Raw genomic sequence first — 27,251 nt, forward strand, 5'->3', positions numbered from 1 at the left:
TGGCAGTGCCATGGGGACAAACACCAGCACGGTCGGTGCCGTGAGGACAGCACAGGCGCAGTCAGCGCCGTGGCGCCCGGTGACGCTATGGCAGTGCCATGGGGACACACGCTGGTGCGGTTGGTGCCATGGGGACATGGTGGGACGTGGTGGTGGCAGTGGGGATGTGGGGTTGGCAATGGGGACATGGGACATGGGGATGGCAGTGGGGACATGGGGGTGGCCATGGGAACACACACCAGCGCGGTTGGTGCCATGAGGCCAGCACCGGTGCAGTCAGCACCATGGGGCCCGGTGACACTATGGCAGTGCCATGGGGACACACACCAGCGCGGCTGGTGCCGTGAGGCCAGCACCGGCGCAGTCAGCGCCGTGGGGCTCGGTGACGCTGTGGCAGTGCCATGGGGACACACGCTGGCGCGGTCAGTGCCATGAGGCCAGCACCGGCGCAGTCAGCGCCATGGGGCTCGGTGACGCTATGGCAGTGCCATGGGGACACACACCAGCACGGTCGGTGCCGTGAGGCCAGCACCGGCGCAGTCAGCGCCATGGGGCTCGGTGACGCTGTGGCAGTGCCGTGGGGACACACGCTGGCGCGGTCAGTGCCGTGGGGACATGGTGGGACATGGCGGTGGCAGTGGGGATGTAGGTTTGGCAATGGGGACATGGGACATGGGAATGGCAGTGGGGACATGGGGGTGGCCATGGGGACACACACTGGTATGGTTGGTGCCATGAGGACAGCACCGGCAGAGTCAGCGCTGTGGTGCCCGGTGACGCTATGGCAGTGCCATGGGGACACACACCAGCACGGTTAGTGCCATGAGGACAGCACCGGCGCAGTGAGCGCCGTGGTGCCCAGTGACGCTATGGCAGTGCCATGGGGACACACACCAGCACGGTTAGTGCCATGAGGACAGCACCGGCGCAGTCAGCGCTGTGGTGCCCGGTGACGCTATGGCAGTGCCATGGGGACACACGGCGGCGCGGTCGGTGGCGCGGGGACTCACCGGGCAGGCAGAAGGCGGCGGTGAAGCCGCAGGCGCGCAGGCGCAGCGTGGTGAGCGCCGGGCAGCCACGCAGCAGCTGTGCCAGGGGCGGGCAGGCGGCGTCGCCCAGCGGGTTCAGGCTCAGGTCCAGCTCCTGCAGGCTCTGCCGGGACAGACGGACGGACAGACCGGGGGTCAGGGGACACAGACGAGGTTTAGGGGACATGGTGAGGTGTAGGGGACAGGTGGATGAGGTTTAAGGGACAAGGTGGGGTTGAGAGGATGAGGGTGAGATTCAGGGGACACAGAAAGGGTTTAGGTGACACAGATGAGGTTTGGGGACACAGACAAGGTTTGGGGACACAGAAGAGACTGAAGGGACACAAACAAGGTTGAGGGGACACAGATGAGGTTTGGGGACACAGATATAGTTTGGGGACACAGACAAGGTTGAGGTGACACAGATGAGGTTTGGGGACACAGACAAGGTTTGGGGACACAGAGGAGACTGAGGGGACATGAACAAGGTTGAGGGGACACACACAAGGTTGAGGGGACACAGATGAGGTTTGGGGACACAGACGAGGTTTGGGGACACAGAAGAGACTGAGGGGACACATATAAGGTTGAGGGGACACAAACAAGGTTGAGGGGACACAGATGAGGTTTGGGGACACAGACAAGGTTTGGGGACACAGAGGAGACTGAGGGGACACACACAAGGTTTAGGTGATACAGATGAGGTTTGGGGACACAGAAGAGACTGAGGGGACACGAACAAGGTTGAGGCGACACACACAAGGTTTAGGGGACACAGATGAGGTTTGGGGACACAGATATGGTTTGGGGACACAGACAAGGTTGAGGTGACACAGATGAGGTTTGGGGACACAGACAAGGTTTGGGGACACAGAGGAGACTGAGGGGACACAAACAAGGTTGAGGGGACACACACAAGGTTTAGGTGACACAAATGAGGTTTGGGGACACAGACAAGGTTTGGGGACACACACAAGGTTGAGGGGACACAGACAAGGTTTGGGGACGCAGACAAGGTTTGGGGACACAGAAGAGACTGAGGGGACACAAACAAGGTTGAGGGGACACACAAGAGTTTTAGGGGACACAAACAAGGTTGAGGGGACACAAGGTTGAGGGGACACAGATGAGGTTTAGGGGACACGGCTAAGGTTGAGGGACAGAGATGAGATGTAGGGGACACAGAAGAGGTTGAGGGGACACAGACAAGCTGAGGGAACACAGATGACATTTGGGGACACCCCCCATTTCAACCACACCAGTCCCCTGTGGCCAGAGCCATGTCCCCACGGTCACTCCCACGTCCCACCCTGGCCCCACTGCCACCCCCGGGTCCCATGTCCCCACTGCCACCCCCAGGTCCCATGTCCCCACTGCTATCCCCACATCCCATGTCCCCACTGCCACCCCCAGGTCCCCACTGCCATCCCCATGTCCCATGTCCCCATTGCCACCCCCACATCCCCACTGCCACCCCCACATCCCCCCGTGTCCCCACTGCCACCCCCATGTCCCATGTCCCCATTGCCGCCCCCACATCCCCACTGCCACCCCCACGTCCCACCATGTCCCCACTGCTACCCCCACATCCCATGTCCCACTGCCACCCCCAGGTCCCATGTCCCCACTGCCACCCCCACATCCCCCCACTTACCCACTGCCACTCCCACGTCCCCCAACATCCTCACTCCCACCACCATGTCCCCACTGCCACCCCCACGTCCCACCACGTCCCCACTGCCATCCCCACATTCCCACTGCCACCCCCACATCCCACCATGTCCCCACTGCCATCACCACGTCCCACCATGTCCCCACTGCCACCTCCACGTCCCCACTGCCACCCCCATGTCCCACCATGTCCCCACTGCCACCACCATGTCCCCACTGCCACCCCCACATCCCACCATGTCCCCACTGCCATCCCCACATCCCCCAACATCCCCACTCCCACCACCATGTCCCCACTGCCACCCCCACATCCTGTGTCACCACTGCCACCTCCATGTCCCCACTGCCACCCCCACGTCCCACCATGTCCCCACTGCCACCCCCAGGTCCCATGTCCCCACTGCCATCCCCAGGTCCCCACTGCCACCACCACATCCCATGTCCCCACTGCCACCCCCATGTCCCCACTGCCACCCCCATGTCCCCCCACATCCCCACTGCCACCCCCACATCCCAAGTCCCCACTGCCACCCCCACATCCCACCATGTCCGCACTGCCACCCCCATGTCCCCACTGCCATCCCCATGTCCCATGTCCCCATTGCCACCCCCACATCCCCACTGCCACCCCCATGTCCCACCACGTCCCCACTGCCACCTCCAGGTCCCATGTCCCTACTGCCATCTCCATGTCCCCACTGCCACCCCCACATCCCAAGTCCCCACTGCCATCCCCATGTCCCATGTCCCCATTGCCACCCCCACATCCCAAGTCCCCACTGCCACCCCCATGTCCCATCCTGTCCCCACTGCCACCCCCACATCCCAAGTCCCCACTGCCACCCCCATATCCCCCCACGTCCCCACTGCCACCCCCACATCCCATGTCCCCACTGCCACTCCCATGTCCCCACTGCCATCCCCCCGTCCGCCCATGTCCCCACTGCCATCCCGATGTCCCCACTGCCATCCCCACGTCCCCACTGCCACCCCCACGTCCCACCATGTCCCCACTGCCACCCCCACATCCCATGTTCCCATTGCCACCCCCATGTCCCGGCTGCCACCCCCACATCCCAAGTCCCCACTGCCACCCCCATGTCCCCACTGCCACCCTCACATCCCCCCACGTCCCCACTGCCAACCCCACATCCCACCACGTCCCCACTGCCATCTCTATGTCCCATGTCCCCATTGCCACCCCCACGTCCCGCCACGTCCCCACTGCCGTCCCCACTGCCACCCCCATGTCCCCATTGCCACCCCCACATCCCACGTACCCACTGCCACCCCCACGTCCCACCATGTCCCCACTGCCACCCCCATGTCCCACCCTGGCCCCACTGCCAACCCCATGTCCCCACTGCCACCCCCATATCCCCCCACATCCCTACTGCCATCCCCATGTCCCACCATGTCCCCATTGCCACCCCCAGGTCCCATGTCCCCACTGCCATCCCCAGGTCCCCACTGCCACCCCCACGTCCCACCACGTCCCCACTGCCACCCCCACATCCCACCATGTCCCCACTGCCACCCCCACATCCCGTGTCACCACTGCCACCACCATGTCCCCACTGCCATCCCCACGTCCCCCCATGTCCCCCCACATCCCCACTGCCACCCCCACGTCCCACCATGTCCCCGCTGCCACCCCCAGGTCCCATGTCCCCACTGCCACCCCCATGTCCCCCCAGGTCCTCACTGCCACCCCCACATCCCACGTTCCCACTGCCACCCCCATGTCCCCCCAGGTCCCCACTGCCACCCCCACATCCCATGTTCCCATTGCCACCTCCATGTCCCCATTGCCACCCTCACATCCCAAGTCCCCACTGCCACCCCCATGTCCCACCCTGTCCCCACTGCCACCCCCACATCCCAAGTCCCCACTGCCACCCCCACATCCCAGGTCCCCACTGCTACCCCCACATCCCAAGTCCCCACTGCCACCCCCATATCCCCCCACGTCCCCACTGCCACCCCCACATCCCAGGTCCTCACTGCCACCCCCATATCCCCCCATGTCCCTACTGCCACCCCCACATCCCATGTTCCCATTGCCACCCCCATGTCCCCACTGCCACCCCCACATCCCATGTCCCCACTGCCACCACCACATCCCCACTGCCACCCCCACGTCCCACCACGTCCCCACTGCCACCCCCAGGTCCCATGTCCCCATTGCCATCCCCACGTCCCCACTGCCATCCTCACGTCCCCACTGCCACCCCCAGGTCCCATGTCCCCATTGCCATCCCCACGTCCCCACTGCCACCCCCACGTCCCACCATGTCCTCACTGCCATCCTCATGTCCCATGTCCCCATTGCCACCCCCACGTCCCCCCACGTCCCCACTGCCATCCCCACATCCCACCACGTCCCCACTGCCATCCCCATGTCCCATGTCCCCATTGCTACCCCCACGTCCCACCACGTCCCCACTGACATCCCCACATCCCACCACGTCCCCACTGCCACCCCCATGTCCCCACATCCCCAGTGCCACCCCCATGTCCCCATGGTCACCTGGCAGGCTCCGTCGGCGCCGGGGGGCGGCAGCAGCCCCCGCAGCCCCTGCGCCCCGAGGCGGTTGGCGCTCAGGTCCAGCAGGAGCAGCGCGGGCAGCGCGGCCAGCGCGGCCGCCAGCTCGGGGACGGTGACATCGGCCAACCCGCACGCCCGCAGCCGCAGCTCCCGCAGCCCCTGCAGCTTCAGCGCCCGCAGCAGCGCGGGCAGCCGGGGGGGGCGCAGGCCCAGCGACCCCCCCAGCGCCAGCGCCGGGCTCTGCTCCCCCCGCGCCGTCACCTGCAGCAGCAGCCGGTCGGGTTCTGCGGGGACAAAGTGGCTTTTGGTGACATTGGGGACGCCCTCCCGGGAGTGTCCCCTCCCCAACACCTTGGGGAGAACTGAGGCCCCTCGGGGACACCGCGGTGGCCCCGTGGTGGATGGGGACATAGGGGACACCCAGGTGTGGCCCATGGTGGGGACGGTCCCTGAGGGGATAGGAGGTGGGGAAGAGGGTCCCCAAGGGGACATGGGAAGGGACAGTGTCCCCAAGGGGACATGGGGGAGGAGAAAAGTGTCCCCAAGGGGACATGGTGGGGAAAGAGACACTGGGGGGAAAGAGGTGGAAACAGGGTCCCCAAGGGGACACGGAAAGGGACAGTGTCCCCAGGGGGACATGGGGGAGGACAGTGTCCCCAAGGGGACATGGGGGAGGAGAAAACAGTGTCCCCAAGGGGACATGGTGGGGAAAGAGACACTGGGGGGAAAGAGGTGGAAACAGGGTCCCCAAGGGGACATGGGAAGGGACAGTGTCCCCAAGGGGACATGGGGGAGGAGAAAACAGTGTCCCCAAGGGGACATGGTGGAGAAAGAGACACCTGGGGAAGGGGGTGGAAACAGGGTCCCCAAGGGGACACGGGAAGGGACAGTGTCCCCAAGGGGACATGGGGGAGGAGAAAACAGTGTCCCCAAGAGGCCCCAAGAGACACTGGGGGGAAGGGGGTGGAAACAGGGTCCCCAAGGGGACATGGGAAGGGACAGTGTCCCCAAGGGGACATGGGGGAGGAGAAAACAGTGTCCCCAAGGGGACATGGTGGAGAAAGAGACACCTGGGGAAGGGGGTGGAAACAGGGTCCCCAAGGGGACACGTGGAGGGGACAGTGTCCCCAAGGGGACATGGGGGAGGAGAAAACAGTGTCCCCAAGAGGCCCAAAGAGACACTGGGGGGAAGGGGGTGGAAACAGGGTCCCCAAGGGGACACGGGAAGGGACAGTGTCCCCAGGGGGACACGGGGGAGGAGAAAATAGTGTCCCCAAGGGGCCCAAAGAGACACTGGGGGGAAGGGGGTGGCAACAGGGTCCCCAAGGGGACACGGGAAGGGAAAGTGTCCCCAAGGGGACATGGGGGAGGAGAAAAGTGTCCCCAAGGGGACATGGTGGGGAAAGAGACACCGGGGGGAAGGGGGTGGAAACAGGGTCCCCAAGGTGACATGGGAAGGGACAGTGTCCCCAAGGGGACATGGGGGAGGAGAAAAGTGTCCCCAAGGGGCCCAAAGAGACACCGGGGGGAAGGGGGTGGAAACAGGGTCCCCAAGGGGACATGGGAAGGGACAGTGTCCCCAAGGGGACATGGGGGAGGAGAAAACAGTGTCCCCAAGGGGACATGGTGGGGAAAGAGACACTGGGGGGAAGGGGGTGGAAACAGGGTCCCCAAGGGGACACAGGAAGGGACAAGGTGGGACAGGGTCCCCAAAGGGACACAGGAAGGGACAACGGGAGCACAGGATCCCCAGGGGGACACGGGGGAGGAGAAAACATTGTCCCCAAGGGGACATGGGGGAAACAGGGTCCCCAAAGGCTCACAGAGGGGGACAGGAGGGGACATGGTGGGACTGGGGGGGGCAATGAGTCTCCAGGGAGGGGACAGGGTCCCCAAGGGGACACGGGGGCAACAGGGTCCCCAAAGGGTCACAAAGTGGGACAGGAGGGGACATGGTGGGACTGGGGGGGGACACAGAGTCTCCAGGGAGGGGACAAGGTCCCTAAGGGGACATGGGGGCAACAGGGTCCCCAAAGGGCCACAAAGGGGGGCAGGAGGGGACACAGAGTCTCCAGGGAGGGGACAGGGTCCCTAAGGGGACATGGGGGCAACAGGGTCCCCAAAGGGTCACAGAGGGGGGCAGGAGGGGACACAGAGTCTCCAGGGAGGGGACAGGGTCCCTAAGGGGACATGGGGGCAACAGCGTCCCCAAAGGGTCACAGAGGGGGGCAGGAGGGGACATGGTGGGACTGGGGGACACACAGAATCTCCAGGGAGGGGACAGGGTCCCCAAAGGGTCACAGAGGGAGACAGGAGGGGACATGGTGGGACTTGGGGGGACACAGAGTCTCCAGGGAGGGGACAGGGTCCCCAAAGGGTCACAGAGGGGGACAGGACGGGACATGGTGGGACTGGGGGGGACACAGAGTCTCCAGGGAGGGGACAGGGTCCCCAAAGGGTCACAGAGGGGGACAGGACGGGACATGGTGGGACTGGGGGGGACACAGAGTCTCCAGGGAGGGGACAGGGTCCCTAAGGGGACATGAGGGCAACAGGGTCCCCAAAAGGTCACAAAGGGGGACAGGAGGGGACAAGGTGGGACTGGGCGGGGACAGAGTCTCCAGGGAGGGGACAGGGTCCCTAAGGGGCCATGGGTGGGGACGGGGTCCCTGGGGGAGAACAGGGGGACGGAGAGGGGACACGAGGGGACACAGAGGTGACGCGGGGGACTCACCGGTGCCCAGGCTGTGACAGGCCCTGCGGTAGCGCTCGCCCAGGGGGGGCAGGTCCCAGCCCTGCACCTCGGCCAGCACCTGCACGGCACAACCGCTGCCACCGGGGACACGGGGACACGGGGACATGGGGGACATGGGGGACACAGGGAGGGGTCTCACCTCCTCGTTGCTCTGCAGCACGTCCCCCACGGGGTCCTGGGGGGCCAGCAGCGCCCCCTCCTTCTGCAGGGTGAGCCGGGGCAGCAGCCCCGAGCAGGCGTGGAACCGCTCGGCCGCGCGCTCCGCCAGCCAGGCCACCGTGTGCCTGTCACTGTCACACAGGGGACATGGGGACATGGGGACAGGGGGGTCACCCACCCCACCAGCCAGGCCACCGTGTGCCTGTCACTGTCACACAGGGGACATGGGGACAGGGGGGTCACCAGGGGTCACCCACCCCGCCAGCCAGGCCACCGTGTGCCTGTCACTGTCACACAGGGGACATGGGGACATGGGGACAGGGGGGTCACCAACCCCGCCAGCCAGGCCACCGTGTGCCTGTCACTGTCACACAGGGGACATGGGGACAGGGGGGTCACCCACCCCACCAGCCAGGCCACTGTGTGCCTGTCACTGTCACACAGGGGACATGGGGACATGGGGACAGGGGGGTCACCAACCCCATCAGCCAGGCCACCGTGTGCCTGTCACTGTCACACAGGGGACATGGGGACATGGGGACAGGGGGGTCACCAACCCCACCAGCCAGGCCACCGTGTGCCTGTCACTGTCACACAGGGGACATGGGGACATGGGGACAGGGGGGTCACCCACCCCGCCAGCCAGGCCACCGTGTGCCTGTCACTGTCACACAGGGGACATGGGGACATGGGGACAGGGGGGTCACCCACCCCGCCAGCCAGGCCACCGTGTGCCTGTCACTGTCACACAGGGGACATGGGGACATGGGGACAGGGGGGTCACCCACCCCACCAGCCAGGCCACCGTGTGCCTGTCACTGTCACACAGGGGACATGGGGACAGGGGGGTCACCAGGGGTCACCCACCCCGCCAGCCAGGCCACCGTGTGCCTGTCACTGTCACACAGGGGACATGGGGACATGGGGACAGGGGGGTCACCAACCCCGCCAGCCAGGCCACCGTGTGCCTGTCACTGTCACACAGGGGACATGGGGACATGGGGACAGGGGGGTCACCCACCCCGCCAGCCTGGCCACCGTGTGCCTGTCACTGTCACACAGGGGACATGGGGACATGGGGACAGGGGGGTCACCCACCCCGCCAGCCTGGCCACCGTGTGCCTGTCACTGTCACACAGGGGACATGGGGACAGGGGGGTCACCAACCCCGCCAGCCAGGCCACCGTGTGCCTGTCACTGTCACACAGGGGACATGGGGACATGGGGACAGGGGGGTCACCCATCCCACCAGCCAGGCCACCGTGTGCCTGTCACTGTCACACAGGGGACATGGGGACAGGGGGACAGGGGGGTCACCCACCCCCGCCAGCCAGGCCACCGTGTGCCTGTCACTGTCACACAGGGGACATGGGGACAGGGGGGTCACCAACCCCGCCAGCCAGGCCACCATGTGCCTGTCACTGTCACACAGGGGACATGGGGGTCACCAGGGGTCACTGGGGACATGGTGGGGGTGACTGTGGTCAGGGTGTTCCCCTGTTGTGCATCTTGTCCCAAAGAAGGGGGGTTGTCCCAAATCGGGGTGTGTGGGGGGGGGTCTAATCCCAAAGGGGGATTATCCCACATTGTGGGGGGAGGATTTGTCCCCAAAAATGAGAGGGGTCTTATCCCAAAGGGGTTGTTGTCCCAAATGGGGGGATTGTCGCAAAGGGGTGGGGTGTTGTCCCAAAACGGGGGGATTGTGCCTAAGGGGGAGGGGATTGTCCCAAAGAATGGGGGGGGATTGTCCCAAAGAGTTTTGGGGTTGTCCCCAGGCGGGGGGTGTCCCCAAGCAGGGGTTTGTCCCCAAGGAGGGGGGGGGGCCAAGCTCTCACCTGTGCGGCACAGGGATGAGGAACACGTTGTCCTGGACGCGGACGCGCACGCGGAGCGCGGGCAGGGACACCGGCAGGGACACCGGCAGGGACACCGGCAGGGACACAGGCGGCGGTGCAGGCGGGGACACAGGCAGGTCGGGGGGGCTCCCTTCACCCCCGTCCTCCATGGGCAGGGGGTCCCCACTCCCCTCGGGGGGTCCCCGTTCCCGGGATGGTCCCCTCTGCCCTGCCCGGCGCCGCCGGGGCGCGGGGAGGTCGGCGTCGTCACTCTCGGTCCCCGTGCTGTCCCCCGAGGATGTCACCGGCTCCTGGGGGTCGCGGCGCGGCCGCTTCCCGCCCCGCCCGGGTCCCCCCCAAGTCATCCACCAGCCAGTCCTCCTGCGCCAGGTACTGCTCGGCCGGGATCAGCGCCGGGCGCGGGGACGGCACCGCGGCGCCGGGAGGGGACTTGGTGGCACTGAGGGACACGGTGGCACCAAGGGACGCGGGGGGCACCAGGAAGGGATTTGGTGGCACCGGGAAGCGACTTGGTGCTGCTGAGGCCCCGGACGGCGGCTCCAAACTCATCCGGCTCCTCCAGCGCCCACTGCCGCTTCTTGACCGGCCGCAGCGGTGACATGTCACCATCGCTGTCACCGTCACCATCCCCCGGCGTCGTTTGGGACTCGATGACCTCGGCGTCAAACACCTGCGAGTCCTGCGCTGGGGCTGCGGGGGGAAGTGACACCCTCAGCCTCATGGGACCCCCCGAAACGGGGTGTCCCCACGTCCCCGCGTCCCCACCTCGTGCCGCGGCCTCGCGCAGCAGCCGCCGCGCCGCCCGGCACCGCCGCCGCGTGTCCTCGTCCAGCTCGGCGCCGTAGGTGCTCACCCACTCCTCCAGCGTCCCCAGCGGCGTCAGGCCCTGCGGGGACATGGGGGACATGGTTGGAACACGCGTTTGTCATCCCTTGGAAACACCCGGAGAGTTTTGGTGCTGCTGCTCCTCACCGGGCTGCACCCATTGGTTTCACACGCCAAGACTAATGCACCATTTATATTAAAATAAACCACAAAATTGGCCAAATTCCTCTTTAGATTGGATAATAGGAACAATTTCTTTGCCAAAGGGCTGTGGGGCATTGAACAGGCTGCCCAGGGCAGTGCTGGAGTCACCATCCCTGGAGGGTTGGACAGACGGACACGAGGTTCTCAGGACATGGGGCAGTGCCGGGGTGGGTTATGGTTGGACTCCATGATCCCGAACGTCCCGAACAACTGAAATGATTCTACAATTCTAAGCGATTAATGAAGAGATTGAAGAGCACCGGCCATAAGGCAAGAAAAGCCTCCCCTATATCACAGAATCGCGGGATGTCAGGGGTTGGAAGGGACCTCAAAGCTCATCCAGTGCAACCCCCCCCCAGAGCAGGAACACCCAGATGAGGTTACATAGGAAGGCGTCCACTCCCTGCAGCATCTTGGTGGCTGCGCTGGACTCTCTGCAGCAGTTCCCTGTCCTGCTGGAACTGAGGGGCCACAGCTGGACACAAGATTCCAGGTGTGGTCTCCCCAGGGCAGAGCAGAGGGGCAGGAGAACCTCTCTGACCTACTGACCACCCCCTTCTAACCCACCCCAGGTCCCATTGGCTTCCTGGCCACAAGGGCCCAGTGCTGGCTCAGCCCACAGCACCCACTGTGCCCACCTGGTCTCCCATCCAAGTACTGACCGGGACCGACCCTGCTTAGCTTCCCAGATCAGATGGGATGGGGCACTCTCAGGGTGGTATGGCTGTATATATTTTATATATATATGTTCCTCAAGTATATCCTGATAGTACCTGAACTAAACCAGAGCAGAGGGGCAGGAGAACCTCTCTGACCTACTGACCACCCTCTTCTAATCCACCCCAGGTACCATTGGCTTCCTGGCCACAAGGTCTCCCATCCAAGTACTGACCGGGCCCGACCCTGCTTAGCTTTCAAGACCAGGCATTCCCAGGGTGCTATGGCTGTATACATTACATATATATATATATATGATCCCCAAGTATATCCTGATAGTATCTGAACTAAGCCCTTTATTCAAGGGCAGAGTAGAGGGGCAGGAGAACCTCTCTGACCTACTGACCAACCCCTTTTAATTCACCCCAGGTACCACTGGCCTTCCTGGCCACAAGGTCTCCCATCCAAGTACTGACCGGGCCCGACCCTGCTTAGCTTCCCAGATCAGGCATTCCCAGGGTGCTATGGCTGTATACATTACATATATATATATGATCCCCAAGTATATCCTGATAGTATCTGAACTAAGCCCTTTATTCAAGGGCAGAGTAGAGAGGCAGGAGAACCTCTCTGACCTACTGACCACCCCCTTCTAACCCACCCCAGGTCCCATTGGCTTCCTGGTCACAAGGGCCCAGTGCTGGCTCATGGTCACCCTGCTGTCCCCAGGACCCCCAGGTCCCTTTCCCCTACGCTGCTCTCTAATAGCTCATTCCCCAACTTAGACTGGAACCTGGGGTTGTTCCTGCCCAGATTCAACACTCTACACTTGCCCTTGTTCTATTCCATTAATTTTCTCCCCACCCAGCTCTCCAGCCTGTCCAGGTCTCTGACGGCAGCACAGCTTCCAGTGTCACCACCGCTCCCAGCTTGGTGTCACCACCAAACTTGCCGATAGTCACCCTATTCCCTCAATATCTTCAATTTCAGAGCTCATTATACAGATTTACCCATTTTTGTGAGACCAGAGTAAACTCAGCGCTTGTGCCACGTTGAGAAAACAACGTTGAGGCAGCCAAAGCCAAGACCAAAGCCAAGCTGAGCCTTTGGAATGGACCTGGTGTGAATGGGAACCTACACAAGCAGAAATCCGGAGTAACATTCACAGTTCCAATGTGGAATTGGTTCACGCTTGTATGATTCTGTCCTTAAGGAGCTTCACTATTGGGGAAGTTGACAAAGAGAGTGACAAAGAGGTGACGAACAACTTGGGAAGACGCCCCTTTGTTTCAATGGGTTGTTGGGGTTGAGCGTGGGGAGGAGCTGTGGGATGTAAAAGGGGCCGATGAGGAAGATGGGGATGGAGTTTCCATCAGGGCTTGTTGCCATAGGACAAGGGGTGATGGTTTTAAACTGAAAGAGGGAGATTTAGATGAGATATCAGAATGTTTTGCGGTGAGGGCGGTGAGGGCACGACCCGGGTACCCAAAGTGGTGGTGGAAAGGCTGAGGGAGCTGGGGAAGAGGAGACTGAGGGGGGACTCATTCCTGGGGATCAATATGGAAAGGGGGAGTGTCAGGAGGATGGAGCCAGGCTCCTGGTGGACAGCAGGGTGACCATGAGCCAGCACTGGGCCCATGTGGCCAGGAAGCCAATGGGACCTGGGGGGGGTTAGAAAGGGGTTGTCAGTGGGTCAGAGAGGTTCTCCTGCCCCTCTGCTCTGCCCTTGAAAAAGGGTTTAACTCAGATACCATCAGGATATACGTGGGGAACTTATATATAACATATATATAATATGTGTAGCCGCACCACCCTGAGAACACCCGATCTCATCTGATCTGGGAAGCTAAGCAGGGTCAGGCCTGGTCAGTACTTGGATGGGAGACCTTGTGGCCAGGTAAGCCAATGGGACCTGGGGTGGATTAGAAGAGGGTGGTCAGTAGGTCAGAGAGGTTCTCCTGCCCGTCTACTCTGCCCTTGAGTAAAGGGATTAGTTCAGATACTATCAGGATATACTTGGGGATCATATATATATATGTAATGTATACAGCCATAGCACCCTGGGAATGCCTGGTCTGGGAAGCTAAGCAGGGTCGGGCCCGGTCAGTACTTGGATGGGAGACCAGGTGGGCACAGCGGGTGCTGTGGGCTGAGCCAGCACTGGGCCCTTGTGGCCAGGAAGCCAATGGCACCTGGGGTGGGTTAGAAGGGGGTGGTCAGTGGGTCAGAGAGGTTCTCCTGCCCCTCTACTCTGCCTTTGAAAAAGGGTTAACTCAGATACCATCAGGATATACTTGGGGAACTTATATATAATAAATATATATAATATGTGTAGCCGCACCACCCTGAAAACACCTGATCTCATCTGATCTGGGGAAGCTAAGCAGGGTCGGGCCCGGTCAGTACTTGGATGGGAGACCTTGTGGCCAGGAAGCCAATGGCACCTGGGGTGGGTTAGAAGAGGGTGGTCAGTGGGTCAGAGAGGTTCTCCTGCCTCTCTACTCTGCCCTTGAGTAAAGGGATTAGTTCAGATACTATCAGGATATACTTGGGGATCATATATATATATGTAATGTATACAGCCATAGCACCCTGGGAATGCCTGGTCTGGGAAGCTAAGCAGGGTCGGGCCCGGTCAGTACTTGGATGGGAGACCTTGTGGCCACGAAGCCAATGGTACCTGGGGTGGGTTAGAAGGGGGTGGTCAGTAGGTCAGAGAGGTTCTCCTGCCCCTCTACTCTGCCCTTGAGTAAATGGTTTAGTTCAGATACTATCAGGATATACTTGGGGATCATAAATATATATGTAATGTATACAGCCATAGCACCCTGGGAATGCCTGGTCTGGGAAGCTAAGCAGGGTCGGGCCCGGTCAGTACTTGGATGGGAGACCTTGTGGCCACGAAGCCAATGGTACCTGGGGTGGGTTAGAAGGGGGGGGTCAGTAGGTCAGAGAGGTTCTCCGGTCCCTCTACTCTGCCCTTGAATAAAGGGTTTAGTTCAGATACTATCAGGATATACTTGGGGATCATATATATATATGTAATGTATACAGCCATAGCACCCTGGGAATGCCTGGTCTGGGAAGCTAAGCAGGGTCTGGCCCGGTCAGTACTTGGATGAGAGACCAGGTGGGCACAGCGGGTGCTGTGGGCTGAGCCAGCACTGGGCCCTTGTGGCCAGGAAGCCAATGGGACCTGGGGTGGGTTAGAAGGGGGTGGTCAGTGGGTCAGAGAGGTTCTCCTGCCCCTCTACTCTGCCCTTGAAAAAGGGTTTATTTCAGATACCATCAGGATATACGTGGGGAACTTATATATAATATATATATAATATGTGTAGCCGCACCACCCTGAGAACACCTGATCTCATCTGATCTGGGAAGCTAAGCAGGGTCGGGCCCGGTCAGTACTTGGATGGGAGACCTTGTTTGCCAGGAAGCCAATGGGACCTGGGGTGGGTTAGAAGGGGGTGGTCAGTAGGTCAGAGAGGTTCTCCTGTCCCTCTACTCTGCCCTTGAAAAAGGGTTTAGTTCAGGTACTACCAGGATATACTGGTTGTTCCTGCTCCACGGGGGGGTTGCACTGGATGAGCTTTGAGGTCCCTTTTTCCCCTAATCCTGGGATTATGTGACCCCCCGGGTTGGGCTGGACGAGCTCTGGGTGCCCGTGTCCCCAGGGTTGGGTGACATGACCATGAAGGTCCCTCCAACCCAAACCATGGGTGCGTTCACCCAGCCGCGTGCTCCCTATAGGGACCTTGTGCTGGTGCTACTGCGGGGACACACCAGGGATGGAGGGGACCCCCCTGGGGACACCACGGGGGGGGGGGTAGAGGGTTTGGGGGTCCTGGTGGTCCCCAACGGGGACCCTGCGCTGGCTCGGTGTCCCCCGCGCTGTCCCCTCACCTTGGCGTTGCGGGCGGTGACCGAGGCGCCGTGGCTCAGCAGCAGCTCGGCCACCTCGAAGTGGCCGCAGGCCAGCGCGTCGTGCAGGGGGGTGATGCCCTCGCAGCCCGGCCCCCCCGGGTCGTCCCGCGCCGCCCCCCGCTCCAGCAGCAGCCGCACGATCTCTGGGGGGGGGGGGAACACGCGTGGGTTTGAGGGGGGGCTGCATGAAATTGGGGGGGGTTCACACTCCTGGGGGGGCTCTGCATGAACCTGGGGGGGGTTCCCACTCCTGGGGGGCTCTGCATGAACCTGGGGGGGTTTGTTCACTTCTGGGGGGCTCTGCATGAACCTGGGGGGGTTCCCACTCCTGGGGGCTCTGCATGAACTTGGGGGGGTTTCCCACTCCTGGGGGGCTCTGCATGAACCTGGGGGGGGGGGTTCCCACTCCTGGGGGGCTCTGCATGAACCTGGGGGGGGGTTGCCAATGCTGGGGGGCTCTGCATGAACCTGGGGGGGTTTGTTCACTCCTGGGGGGCTCTGCATGAACTTGGGGGGTTCCCACTCTTGGGGGCTCTGCATGAACTTGGGGGGGGTTTCCCCACTCCTGGCGGGCTCAGCATGAACCTGGGGGGGTTCCCACTCCTGGGGGGCTCTGCATGAACCCGGGGGGGGGGGGGTGCCCACTCTTGGGGGGCTCTACATGAACCTGGGGGGGTTCCCACTCCTGGGGGGCTCTGCATGAACCCGGGGGCGGGGGGGGGGCCACTCTTGGGGGGCTCTACATGAACCTGGGGGGTTCCCACTCCTGGGGGGCTCTGCATGAACCCGGGGCGGGGGGGTGCCCACTCTTGGGGGGCTCTACATGAACCTGGGGGGGTTCCCACTCTTGGGGGGCTCTGCATGAACCTGGGGGGGTTTGTCCACTCTTGGGGGGCTCTGCATGAACCTGGGGGGGGTTTCCACTCCTGGGGGCTCTGCATGAAACTGGGGGGGGTCCCACTCTTGGGGGGCTCTGCATGAACCTGGGGGGGGGGTTCCCATTCCTGGGGGGCTCTGCATGAAACTAGGGGGGGGGGTGCCCACTCTTGGGGGGCTCTGCATGAACCCGGGGGGGTTTCCTCACTCCTGGGAGGCTCTGCATGAACCTGGGGGGGTTTGTCCACTCTTGGGGGGCTCTGCATGAACCTGGGGGGTTTCCCCACTCCTGGGGGGCTCTGCATGAACCTGGAGGGGTTTGTCCACTCCTGGGGGGCTCTGCATGAACCGGGGGGGGGTTTCGCACTCCTGGGGGGCTCTGCATGAACCTGGGGGGGTTTTCCCACTCCTGGGGGGCTCTGCATGAAACTGGGGGGGTTTGTCCACTCCTGGGGGGCTCTGCATGAACCTGGGGGGCTTCTCATTCATGGGGGGCTCTGCATGAACCTGGGGGGGGGTTGTTCACTCCTGGGGGGCTCTGCATGAACTTGGGGGGTTTGTTCACTCCTGGGGGGCTCTGCATGAAACTGGGGGGGTTTGTCCACTCCTGGGGGGCTCTGCATGAACCTGGGGGGGGTTCCCACTCCTGGGGGGCTCTGCATGATCCTGGGGGGTTTGTCCACTCCTGGGGGGCTCTGCATGAACCTGGGGGGGTTCCCACTCCTGGGGGGCTCTGCATGAACCTGGGAGGGGTTTCCCACTCTTGGGGGGTCTGCATGAACCCGGGGGGGTTTGTCCACTCCTGGGGGGCTCTGCATGAACTTGGGGGGGTTTCTCACTCCTGTGGGGCTCTGCATGAACCCGGGGGGGTTCCCACTCCTGGGGGGCTCTGCATGAACTTGGGGGGGTTCTCACTCCTGGGGGGCTCTGCATGATCCTGGGGGGGGTTCCCACTCCTGGGGGGCTCTGCATGAACCTGGGGGGGTTCTCGCACTCCTGGAGGGCTCTGCATGATCCTGGGGGGGGGTTCCCACTCTTGGGGGGCTCTGCATGAACCTGGGGGGGGTTCCCACTCCTGGGGGGGCTCTGCCTGCACCCCTGGGGGTTCCACCCACTTCTGGGGGGGCTCCTGCCCCCCCAACTCACCCAGGTGCCCGTGGTTACAAGCCTCATGCAGGGGGGTCCAGCCGCAGTAATCGCGGGGGTTCAGCGGGTGCCCCTAGGATTTAATTAAACGGGGGGGGGTAACAAGGACCCCAAGAGGTTTTGGGGACCCCCCCGGCGCCGGGGGGGGGTCGGTGTCACCCACCTGCCCCAGCAGCAGCCGCACGCGCCGCAGGTCGCCCTCGATGCAGGCGCGGTGCAGGGGGGTCTCCCCGCGCTCGTTGCGACGGAGCCACTGCTGGAGATGGGGGGGGTCAGGGGGACACCCCCACACCCCATTTTGGGGGAGAGGGACACCCCCCATAGCTCTTTTTTTGGGGAGGGGGGTCAGGGTGGCAGGGGAAAGGGGAGCCCCCCATCTTTGGGGTACCAGGGGAATGGGGGGAAAGCCCATTTTGGGGGGGTCAGGGGAAGGGGGAACCCCCATATTTTGGGGGTGTCAGGGGAAGGGGGAACACCCATATTTTCGAGGTGTCAGGGGAATGGAGGGAAGAGGGAACCCCCAAATTTTGGGAGGGTCAGGGGAAGGGGGAACCCCCCATTTTGGGGGTGTCAAGGGAATAGGAGCGAAGAGAGAACCCCCATATTTTGGGGGGGTCAGGGGAAGGGGGGAACCTCCATATTTTGGGAGTGTCAGGGGAATAGGAGGGAAGAGGGAACCCCCATATTTTGGGGGTGTCAGGGGAATGGGGGGAACCCCCCATTTTGGGGGTGTCGGGGGAAGGGGGAACCCCCCCATCTTTGGGATACCAGGGAAATGGGGGGAAAGCCCATTTTGGGGGGGTCAGGGGAATGGGGGGAACCCCCATATTTTGGGGGTGCCATGGGAATAGGAGGGAAGAGGGAACCCCCATATTTTGGGGGTGTCAGGGGAATGGTGGGAACCCCTCATTTTGGGGTGTCAGGGGAAGAGTGAACCCCATCTTTGGGGTAGCAGGGGAATGGGGGGAACCCCTCATTTTGGGGGTGTAAGGGGAAGGGGAACCCCCCATTTTGGGGGTGTCGGGGGAAGGGGGAACCCCCCCATCTTTGGGATACCAGGGAAATGGGGGGAAAGCCCATTTTGGGGGGGTCAGGGGAATGGGGGGAACCCCCATATTTTGGGGGTGCCATGGGAATAGGAGGGAAGAGGGAACCCCCATATTTTGGGGGTGTCAGGGGAATGGGGGGAACCCCCCATATTTTGGGGTACCAGGGGAATGGGGGGAACCCCCCATTTTGGAAGTGTCAGGAGAATAGAAGGGAAGAGGGAACTCCCGTATTTTAGGGGTGTCAGGGAAGTAGGGGGAAGGGGAACCCCCATATTTGGGGGTGTCAGGGGAATGGGGAACTTCCCATTTTGGGGGTGTCAGGGGAAGAGTGAACCCCATCTTTGGGGTACCAGGGAAATGGAGGGAAAGCCCATTTTGGGGGTGTCAGGGGAAGGAGGAACCCCCATATTTTGGGGGTGTCAGAGGAATAGGAGGGAAGAGGGAACCCCTATATTTTGGGGGTGTCAGGGGAATGGGGGGAACCCCCTATTTTGGGGGTGTTAGGGAATGGGAACCCCCATTTTGGGGGTGGCATGGGAAGAGTGAACCCCCCCATCTTTGGGGTACCAGGGGAATGGGGGGAACCCCCAAATTTTGGTGGTGTCAGGGGAAGGGGGAACACCCATATTTTGGGGGTGTCAGGGGAATGGGAGGGAAAAGAGAACCCCCATATTTTGGGCGTGTCAGGGGAATAGGAGGGAAGAGGGAACCCCCATATTTTGGGGTTGCAGGGGAATGGGGGGAACTGTGTCAGGGGAAGAGTGAACCCCATCTTGGGGGTACCAGGGAAATGGGGGGAAAGCCCATTTTGGGGGGGTCAGGGGAAGGGGGAACCCCCATATTTTGGGGGTGTCATGGGAATAGGAGGGAAGAGGGAACCCCCATATTTTGGGGGTGTCACGGGAATGGGGGGAACCCCCCATATTTTGGGGTGCCAGGGGAATGGGGGGAACCTCCCATTTTGGGGGTGTCAGGGGAATAGGAGGGAAGAGGGAACCCCCATATTTTAGGGGTGTCAGGGAAGTAGGGGGAAGGGGAACTCCCATATTTGGGGGTGTCAGGGGAATGGGGAACTCCCCATTTTGGGGGTGTCAGGGGAAGAGTGAACCCCATCTTTGGGGTATCAGGGAAATGGGGGGAAAGCCCATTTTGGGGGTGTCAGGTGAAGGAGGAACCCCCATATTTTGGGGGTGTCAGAGGAATAGGAGGGAAGAGGGAACCCCCATATTTTGGGGGTCTCAGGGGAATGGGGGGAACCCCCTATTTTGAGGGTGTTAGGGAATGGGAATCCCCATTTTGGGGGTGGCATGGGAAGAGTGAACCCCCCCGATCTTTGGGGTACCAGGGGAATGGGGGGAACCCCCATATTTTGGGGGTGTCAGGGGAATAGGAGGGAAGAGGGAACCCCCATATTTTGGGGTTGCAGGGGAATGGGGGGAACTCCCCATTTTGGGGGTGTCAGGGGAAGAGTGAACCCCATCTTGGGGGTACCAGGGAAATGGGGGGAAAGCCCATTTTGGGGGCTCAGGGGTAGGGGGAACCCCCATATTTTGGGGGTGTCAGGGGAATGGGGGGAACCCCCATATTTTGGGGGTGTCATGGGAATAGGAGGGAAGAGGGAACCCCCATATTTTGGGGGTGTCAGAGGAATGGGGGGAACCCCCATTTTGGGGGTGTCAGGGGAAGAGTGAACCCCATCTTTGGGGTATCAGGGGAATGGGGGGAACCTCCCATATTCTGGGGGTGTCAGGGGAATGGGGGGAAAGCCCATTTTGGGGGTGTCAGCGGAAGGGGGAACCCTCCCATTTTTGGGGTGCCAGGGGAATGGGGGGAACCCCCCATTTTGGGGGTGTCAAGGGAATAGGAGTGAAGAGAGAACCCCCATATTTTAGGGGTGTCAGGGAAGTAGAGGGAAGGGGAATCCCCATATTTGGGGGTGTCAGCGGAATGGGGAACTCCCCATTTTGGGGGTGTCAGGGGAAGGGGGAACCCCATCTTTGGGGTATCAGGGAAATGGGGAGAAAGCCCATTTTGGGGGTGTCAGGGGAAGGAGGAACCTCCATATTTTGGGGGTGTCAGAGGAATAGGAGGGAAGAGGGAACCCCTATATTTTGGGGGTGTCAGGGGAATGGGGGGAACCCCCTATTTTGGGGGTGTTAGGGAATGGGAACCCCCATTTTGGGGGTGGCATGGGAAGAGTGAACCCCCCCATCTTTGGGGTACCAGGGGAATGGGGGGAACCCCCAAATTTTGGTGGTGTCAGGGGAAGGGGGAACACCCATATTTTGGGGGTGTCAGGGGAATGGGAGGGAAAAGAGAACCCCCATATTTTGGGCGTGTCAGGGGAATAGGAGGGAAGAGGGAACCCCCATATTTTGGGGTTGCAGGGGAATGGGGGGAACTCCCCATTTTGGGGGTGTCAGGCGAAGAGTGAACCCCATCTTGGGGGTACCAGGAAATGGGGGGAAAGCCCATTTTGGGGGGGTCAGGGGAAGGGGGAACCCCCATATTTTGGGGGTGTCAGAGGAATGGGGGGAACCCCCATATTTTGGGGGTGTCAGGGAAGGGAGAACCCCCATATTTTGGGGTACCAGGGGAATGGGGGGAACCCCCAAATTTTGGTGGTGTCAGGGGAATGGGGGGAACCCCCCATTTTGGGGGTGTCAGGGGAAGGGGGAACACCCATATTTTAGGGGTGTCAGGGAAGCAGGGGGAAAGGGAACCCCCCCAATTTTGGGGGTGTCAGGGGAATATGGGGAAGGAGATATCCCCCATTTTGGGGTGTCAGGGGAAGAGGGGGAACCCCATCTTTTGGGGGTGTCAGGGGAAGAGGGGGAACCCCCCCATTTTGGGGTGCACCCTCACCTTGCGGCTCTGCCGCCCGCCCGGGACGCTCTTGGTGTAACCATCCAGTTCATCCTCTGCAAGAGCCCCCCCATGAGAAAGAGCCCCCCCAAAACCCCCCCAGATCCCCCCCCCAGGAACCCCCCAAACTCCCCATGACACCCCCAAACCTCCCCAGACCCCCTGTGACCCCCCCAAACTATCCCCATAAGCCTCAGCTCTCCCCAAACCTGCTTAGACCCCCCCGCACCCAGGACACCCCCAAACTCCCCTAAAGCCCCCCCAAAATCTACCCAGGGCCCCCCCAAGTCCCTCAGGACACCCCCCATAGCCCCCCCCAAACCTACACAGAGACCCCCCCAAACCTCCCTAAACTCTCCCAAAGCCCCTCAGGACACCCCCAATCTCCCCTAAAACCCCCCAGAGCCCCCCAGAACACCCCCCAAACTCTCTCAATCCCCCCCCACGACACTCGCAACACCCCAGGACACCCCCCATAGCCCCCCCAAACCTACACAGAGCCCCCCCAAAACCTCCCCAAGTCCCCCAGGACACCCCCAAACCCCCATAGAACACCCCCAAGCCCTCCCCAAACCTACACAGAGCCCCCCCAAAACCTCCCCAAACTCTCCCAAAACCCCCATAGGACACCCCCAAACCCCCCCTAGACTCCCCCAGAGCCCCCCCAAACCTACACAGAGCCCCTCCCAAGCCCCCATAGACACCCCCAAAACCCCCCTAGACTACACAGACCCCCCCCAAGCCCCCATAGGACACCCCCAAACCCCCCAAACCTACAGAGACCCCCCCCAAACCCCCATAGGACACCCCCAAACCCCCCTAGACCCCCCAGAGCCCCCCAAACCTACACAAAGCCCCCCCCAAAACCCCATAGGACACCCCCAAACCCCCCCTAGACCCCCCCAGAGCCCCCCCAAACCTACACAGAGCCCCCCCAAACCCCCATAGGACACCCCCAAACCCCCCTAGACCCCCCCATAGCCCCCCCAAACCTACACAAAGCCCCCCCCCAAACCCCCATAGGACACCCCCAAACCCCCCTAGACTACACAGAGCCCCCCCAAACCCCCATAGAACACCCCCAAATCCCCCTAGACCCCCCCATAGCCCCCCCAAACCTACACAACGCCCCTCCCAAACCCCCATAGGACACCCCCAAACCCTCCTTAGACCCCCTCATAGCCCCCCTAAACCTACACAACGCCCCCCCCAAACCCCCATAGGACACCCCCAAACCCCCCTTAGACTCCCCCAGAGCCCCCCCAAACCTACACAGAGCCCCCCCCCAAGCCCCCATAGGACACCCCCAAACCCCCCTAGACTACACAGACCCCCCCCAAACCCCCATAGGACACCCCCAAAACCCCCAAACCCTACAGAGACCCCCCCCAAACCCCCATAGGACACCCCCAAACCCCCCTAGACCCCCCCAGAGCCCCCCCAAACCTACACAAAGCCCCCCCCCAAACCCCCATAGGACACCCCCAAACCCCCCCTAGACCCCCCCAGAGCTCCCCCAAACCTACACAGAGCCGCCCCCAAACCCCAATAGGACACCCTCAAACCCCCCATAGACCCCCCCCAGAGCTCCCCCAAACCTACACAGAGCCCCCCCAAACCCCCATAGAACACCCCCAAACCCCCCTAGACCCCCCCATAGCCCTCCCAAACCTACACAAAGCCCCCCCCCAAACCCCCATAGACACCTCCAAACCCCCCTAGACTACACAGAGCCCCCCCAAAACCCCCATAGGACACCCCCAAACCCCCCCTAGACCCCCCCAGAGCCCCCCCAAACCTACACAGAGGCCCCCCCAAACCCCCATAGAACACCCCCAAACCCCCCCTAGACCCCCCAGAGCCCCCCCAAACCTACACAGAGCCCCCCCAAACCCCCATAGGACACCCCCAAACCCCCTAGACCCCCCCATAGCCCCCCCAAACCTACACAAAACCCCCCCCCCAAACCCCCATAGGACACCCCCAAACCCCCCTAGACTACACAGAGCCTCCCCCAAACCCCCATAGGATACCCCCCAAACCCCCCTAGACCTCCCCAGAGTTCCCCCCAAACCTACACAGAGTACCCCCCCAAACCCCCATAGGACACCCCAAACCCCCCTAGACTCCACAGAGCCCCCCCAAACCCCCATAGGACACCCCCAAATCCCCCTAGACCCCCCCATAGCCCCCCCAAAACCCCATAGGACCCCCCCAGAGCCCACTCACCGCTCTCGGACAGCTCCAGCTCGCTCTCCTGCCCCTCGCTGCTCTCTTCCTCCTCCTCCTCCTCGGTGTCCCCCGCCGTGTCCCCCCCCAGGCGGGTCATGGTGAGGAGCAGCCCCAGCAGTGTCCCCGTCCCGCAGCTGCAGCGCGTGGAGCTGCCGCAGCACCTGCCGCTGCGGAGCAGGATGAGGAACGTCAGCCCGGGGGGTTAGTGAGGGGCTGGGGGGGGTTTTGGGGGGGTTCTGGGGGTCTAAGGGGCCTCCTGGGGGGCTCTTGGGGTGCTAGGGGGCTCATTGGGGGGCTGGGAGGGGTTTACTGGGGGGCTAGGGAAGTTCTTGGGGTGCTGGGAAGGTTCTTAAGGTCCTGGGGGGGACTTGCTGTGGGGCTGGGGGGCTAATTGGGGGGCTAATTGGGGTGCAGGGGACTAACTGGGGTGCTAGGGGGGCTTCTTCAGGCATTTGGGGGGGGGTCTAGGGGGTTTTTGGGGTGCTGGGAGGGGGTTCTTGGGGCAGTTGGGGGGCTCATTGGGTGGCTGGGAAGGGTTTACTGGGGAGCTGGTGAAGTTCTTGGGGTGCTGGGGGGGGCTAATTGGGGTGCTGGGGGGGTTCTTAGGGTGCCAGGGGGACTTGTTGTGGGGCTGTGGGGTTTGTTGGAGTGCTGGGGGGCTAATTGGGGGGCTAATTGGGGTGCAGGGGGACTAATTGGGGTGCTAGGGGGGCTTCTTCAGGCATTTGGGGGGTTCTGGGGGGGTTCTCATTAGGGGCTGGGGGGGTTCTTGGGGCATTTGGGGGCTCATTGGGGGGCTGGGAGGGGTTACTGGGGGGCTGGGGAAGTTCTTGGGGTGCTGGGGGGGACTAATTGGGGTCCTTGGGGGACTCATTGTGGGGCTGGGGGGTTTATTGAGAGTGCTGGGGGGCTCTTCTGGGGGCTAATTGGGGTGCAGGGGGACTAATTAGGGTACTAGGGAGGCTTCTTCAGGCATTTGGGGGGTTCTGGGGGGTTCTCATTAGGGGCTGGGGGGGTTCTTGAGGCAATTGGGGGGCTCATTGGGGGGCTGGGAGGGGTTTTACTGGGGGGCTGGGGAAGTTCTTGGGGTGCTGGGGGGGACTAATAGGGCTCCTTGGGGGACTCATTGTGAGGCTGGGGGGGTTTATTGGAGTGCTGGGGGGCTAATTGGGGGCTAATTGGGGTGCTAGGGGGGGCTTCTTCAGGCATTTGGGGGGGTTCTGGGGGGTCCTTGGGGTGCTAGGGGGGGTTCTTGGGGCAATTGGGGTGCTCATTGGGTGGCTGGGAAGGGTTTGCTGGGGGGGCCTAATTGGGGTCCTTGGAGGACTCATTGTGGGGCTGGGGGGGGTTATTGGAGTGCTGGGGGGGTAATTGGGGGGCTAATTGGGGTGCAGGGGTCTAGGAAGGGTCTTGGGGTGCTAGGGGTCTTCTTCAGGCATTTGGGGGGTTCTGGAGGGTTCTCATTAGGGGCTGAGGGGGTTCTTGAGGCATTTGGGGGCTCATTGGGGGGCTGGGAGGGGTTTACTGGGGTGCTGGGGGGGACTAATTGGGGTCCTTGGGGGACTTGCTGTGGGGCTGGGGGGTTTATTGGAGTGCTGGGGGGCTAATTGGGGTGCAGGGGGACTAATTGAGGTGCTAGGGGGGCTTCTTCAGGCATTTGGGGGGTTCTGGGGGGTTCTCATTAGGGGCTGGGGGGGTTCTTGGGGCATTTGGGGGCTCATTGGGGGGCTGGGAAGGGTTTACTGGGGGCTGGGGAAGTTCTTGGGGTGCCGGGGGGACTAATTGGGGTCCTTAGGGACTCATTGTGGGGCTGGGGGGGTTTATTGGAGTGCTAGGGGGGTAATTGGGGGGCTAATTGGGGTGCAGGGGGTCTAGGAGGGGTCTTGGGGTGCTAGGGGGGCTTCTTCAGGCATTTGGGGGCGTTCTGGGGGGTCCTTGGGGTGCTGGAGGGGGGTTCTTGGGGCATTTGGGGGCTCATTGGGGGGCTGGGAGGGGTTTCACTGGGGGGCTGGGGAAGTTCTTGGGGTGCCGGGGGGGGCTAATTGGGGGGCTAAATGGGGTGCAGGGAGACTAATAGGGGTGCTAGGGGAGCTTCTTAAGACATTTGGAGGCGTTCTGGGGGGTTCTTGGGGCAATTGGGGGGCTCATTGGGGGGCTGGGAGGGGTTTACTGGGGTGCTGGGGGGGTTCTTAAGGTCCTGGGGGGAACTTGTTGTGGGGCTGGGAGGTTTATTGGAGTGCTGGGGGGCTAATTGGGGTGCAGGGGGTCTAGGAGGGGTCTTGGGGTGCTAGGGGAGCTTCTTCAGGCATTTGGGGGCATTCTGGGGGGGTCTTGGGGCAATTGGGGGGCTCATTGGGTGGCTGGGAGGGGTTTACTGGGGGGCTGGGGAAGTTCTTGGGGTCCCTGGGGGACTCATTGTGGGGCTGGGGGGGTTTATTGGAGTGCTGGGGGGCTAATTGGGGGGCTAATTGGGGTGCAGGGGGTCTAGAGGGGTCTTGGGGTGCTAGGGTGGCTTCTTCAGGCATTTGGGGGCGTTCTGGGGGGTCCTTGGGGTGCTGGGGGGGGGGTTCTTGGGGCATTTGGGGGCTCATTGGGGGGCTGGGAGGGGTTTCTGGGGTGCTGGGGGACTAATTGGGGGCTAATTGGGGTGCATGGGGACTAATTGGGGTGCTAGGGGGGCTTCTTCAGGCATTTGGGGGGGTTCTGGGGGGTTCTCATTAGGGCTGGGGGGGTTCTTGGGGCATTTAGGGGGTCATTGGGTGGTACTGGGGGGCTGGGGAAGTTCTTGGGGTGCTGGGGGGGTTCTTAGGGTCCTGGGGGGGACTTGCTGTGGGGCTGGGGGGTTTATTGGAGTGCTGGGGGGCTAATTGGGGTGCATGGGGGACTAATTGGGGTGCTAGGGAGGCTTCTTCAGGCATTTGGGGGGGTTCTGGGGGGGTTCTCATGAGGGGCTGGGGGGTTCTTGGGGCATTTGGGGGCTCATCTGGGGGCTGGGAGGGGTTTACTGGGGGGCTGGGGAAGTTCTTGGGGTGCTGGGGGGGACTAATTGGGGTCCTTGGGGGACTCATTGTGGGGCTGGGGGGCTAATTGGGGGGCTAATTGGGGTACAGGGGGTCTAGAGGGGTCTTGGGGTGCTAGGGGGGCTTCTTCAGGCATTTGGGGGGGTTCTGGGGGGTTATTGGGGTGCTGGGGGGCTCTCAGGGGCTAGGAGGGGTTCTTGGGGCATTTGGGGGCTCATTGGGGGGCTGGGAGGGGTTTACTGGGGGGTTGGGGAAGTTCTTGGGGTGCTGGGGGGGGCTAATAGGGGTGCTGAGGGGGTTCTTAAGGTCATGGGGGGGACCTGTTGTGGGGCTGGGGGGGTTTACTGGAGTGCTGGGGGACTAATTGGGGGCTAATTGGGGTGCAGGGGGACTAATTAGGGTACTAGGGGGGCTTCTTCAGGCATTTGGGGGGTTC

The 27,251-nt window shown here is 62.3% G+C and overlaps 1 protein-coding gene across 1 annotated transcript in view; it reads right to left on the reverse strand.

The window, feature by feature from the left end:
• The window catches only part of TONSL (tonsoku like, DNA repair protein), a gene marked incomplete at both ends in the record, with an annotated part of 44,296 nt that overhangs the window by 3,853 nt on the left and 13,192 nt on the right, over positions 1-27,251 (reverse strand). The window contains 13 exon segments of the mRNA XM_080339487.1: positions 1,011-1,152; positions 5,230-5,531; positions 7,982-8,060; positions 8,142-8,292; positions 9,997-10,340; positions 10,342-10,532; positions 10,642-10,707; positions 10,783-10,903; positions 15,607-15,770; positions 17,650-17,722; positions 17,813-17,902; positions 21,564-21,619; positions 23,793-23,853. Coding sequence (XP_080195613.1) covers positions 1,011-1,152; positions 5,230-5,531; positions 7,982-8,060; positions 8,142-8,292; positions 9,997-10,340; positions 10,342-10,532; positions 10,642-10,707; positions 10,783-10,903; positions 15,607-15,770; positions 17,650-17,722; positions 17,813-17,902; positions 21,564-21,619; positions 23,793-23,853 — 1,840 coding nt within the window.

The sequence above is a fragment of the Nesoenas mayeri genome, assembly GCF_963082525.1.
Source record: "Nesoenas mayeri genome assembly, chromosome: 2".
Lineage (NCBI taxonomy): Eukaryota > Metazoa > Chordata > Aves > Columbiformes > Columbidae > Nesoenas > Nesoenas mayeri.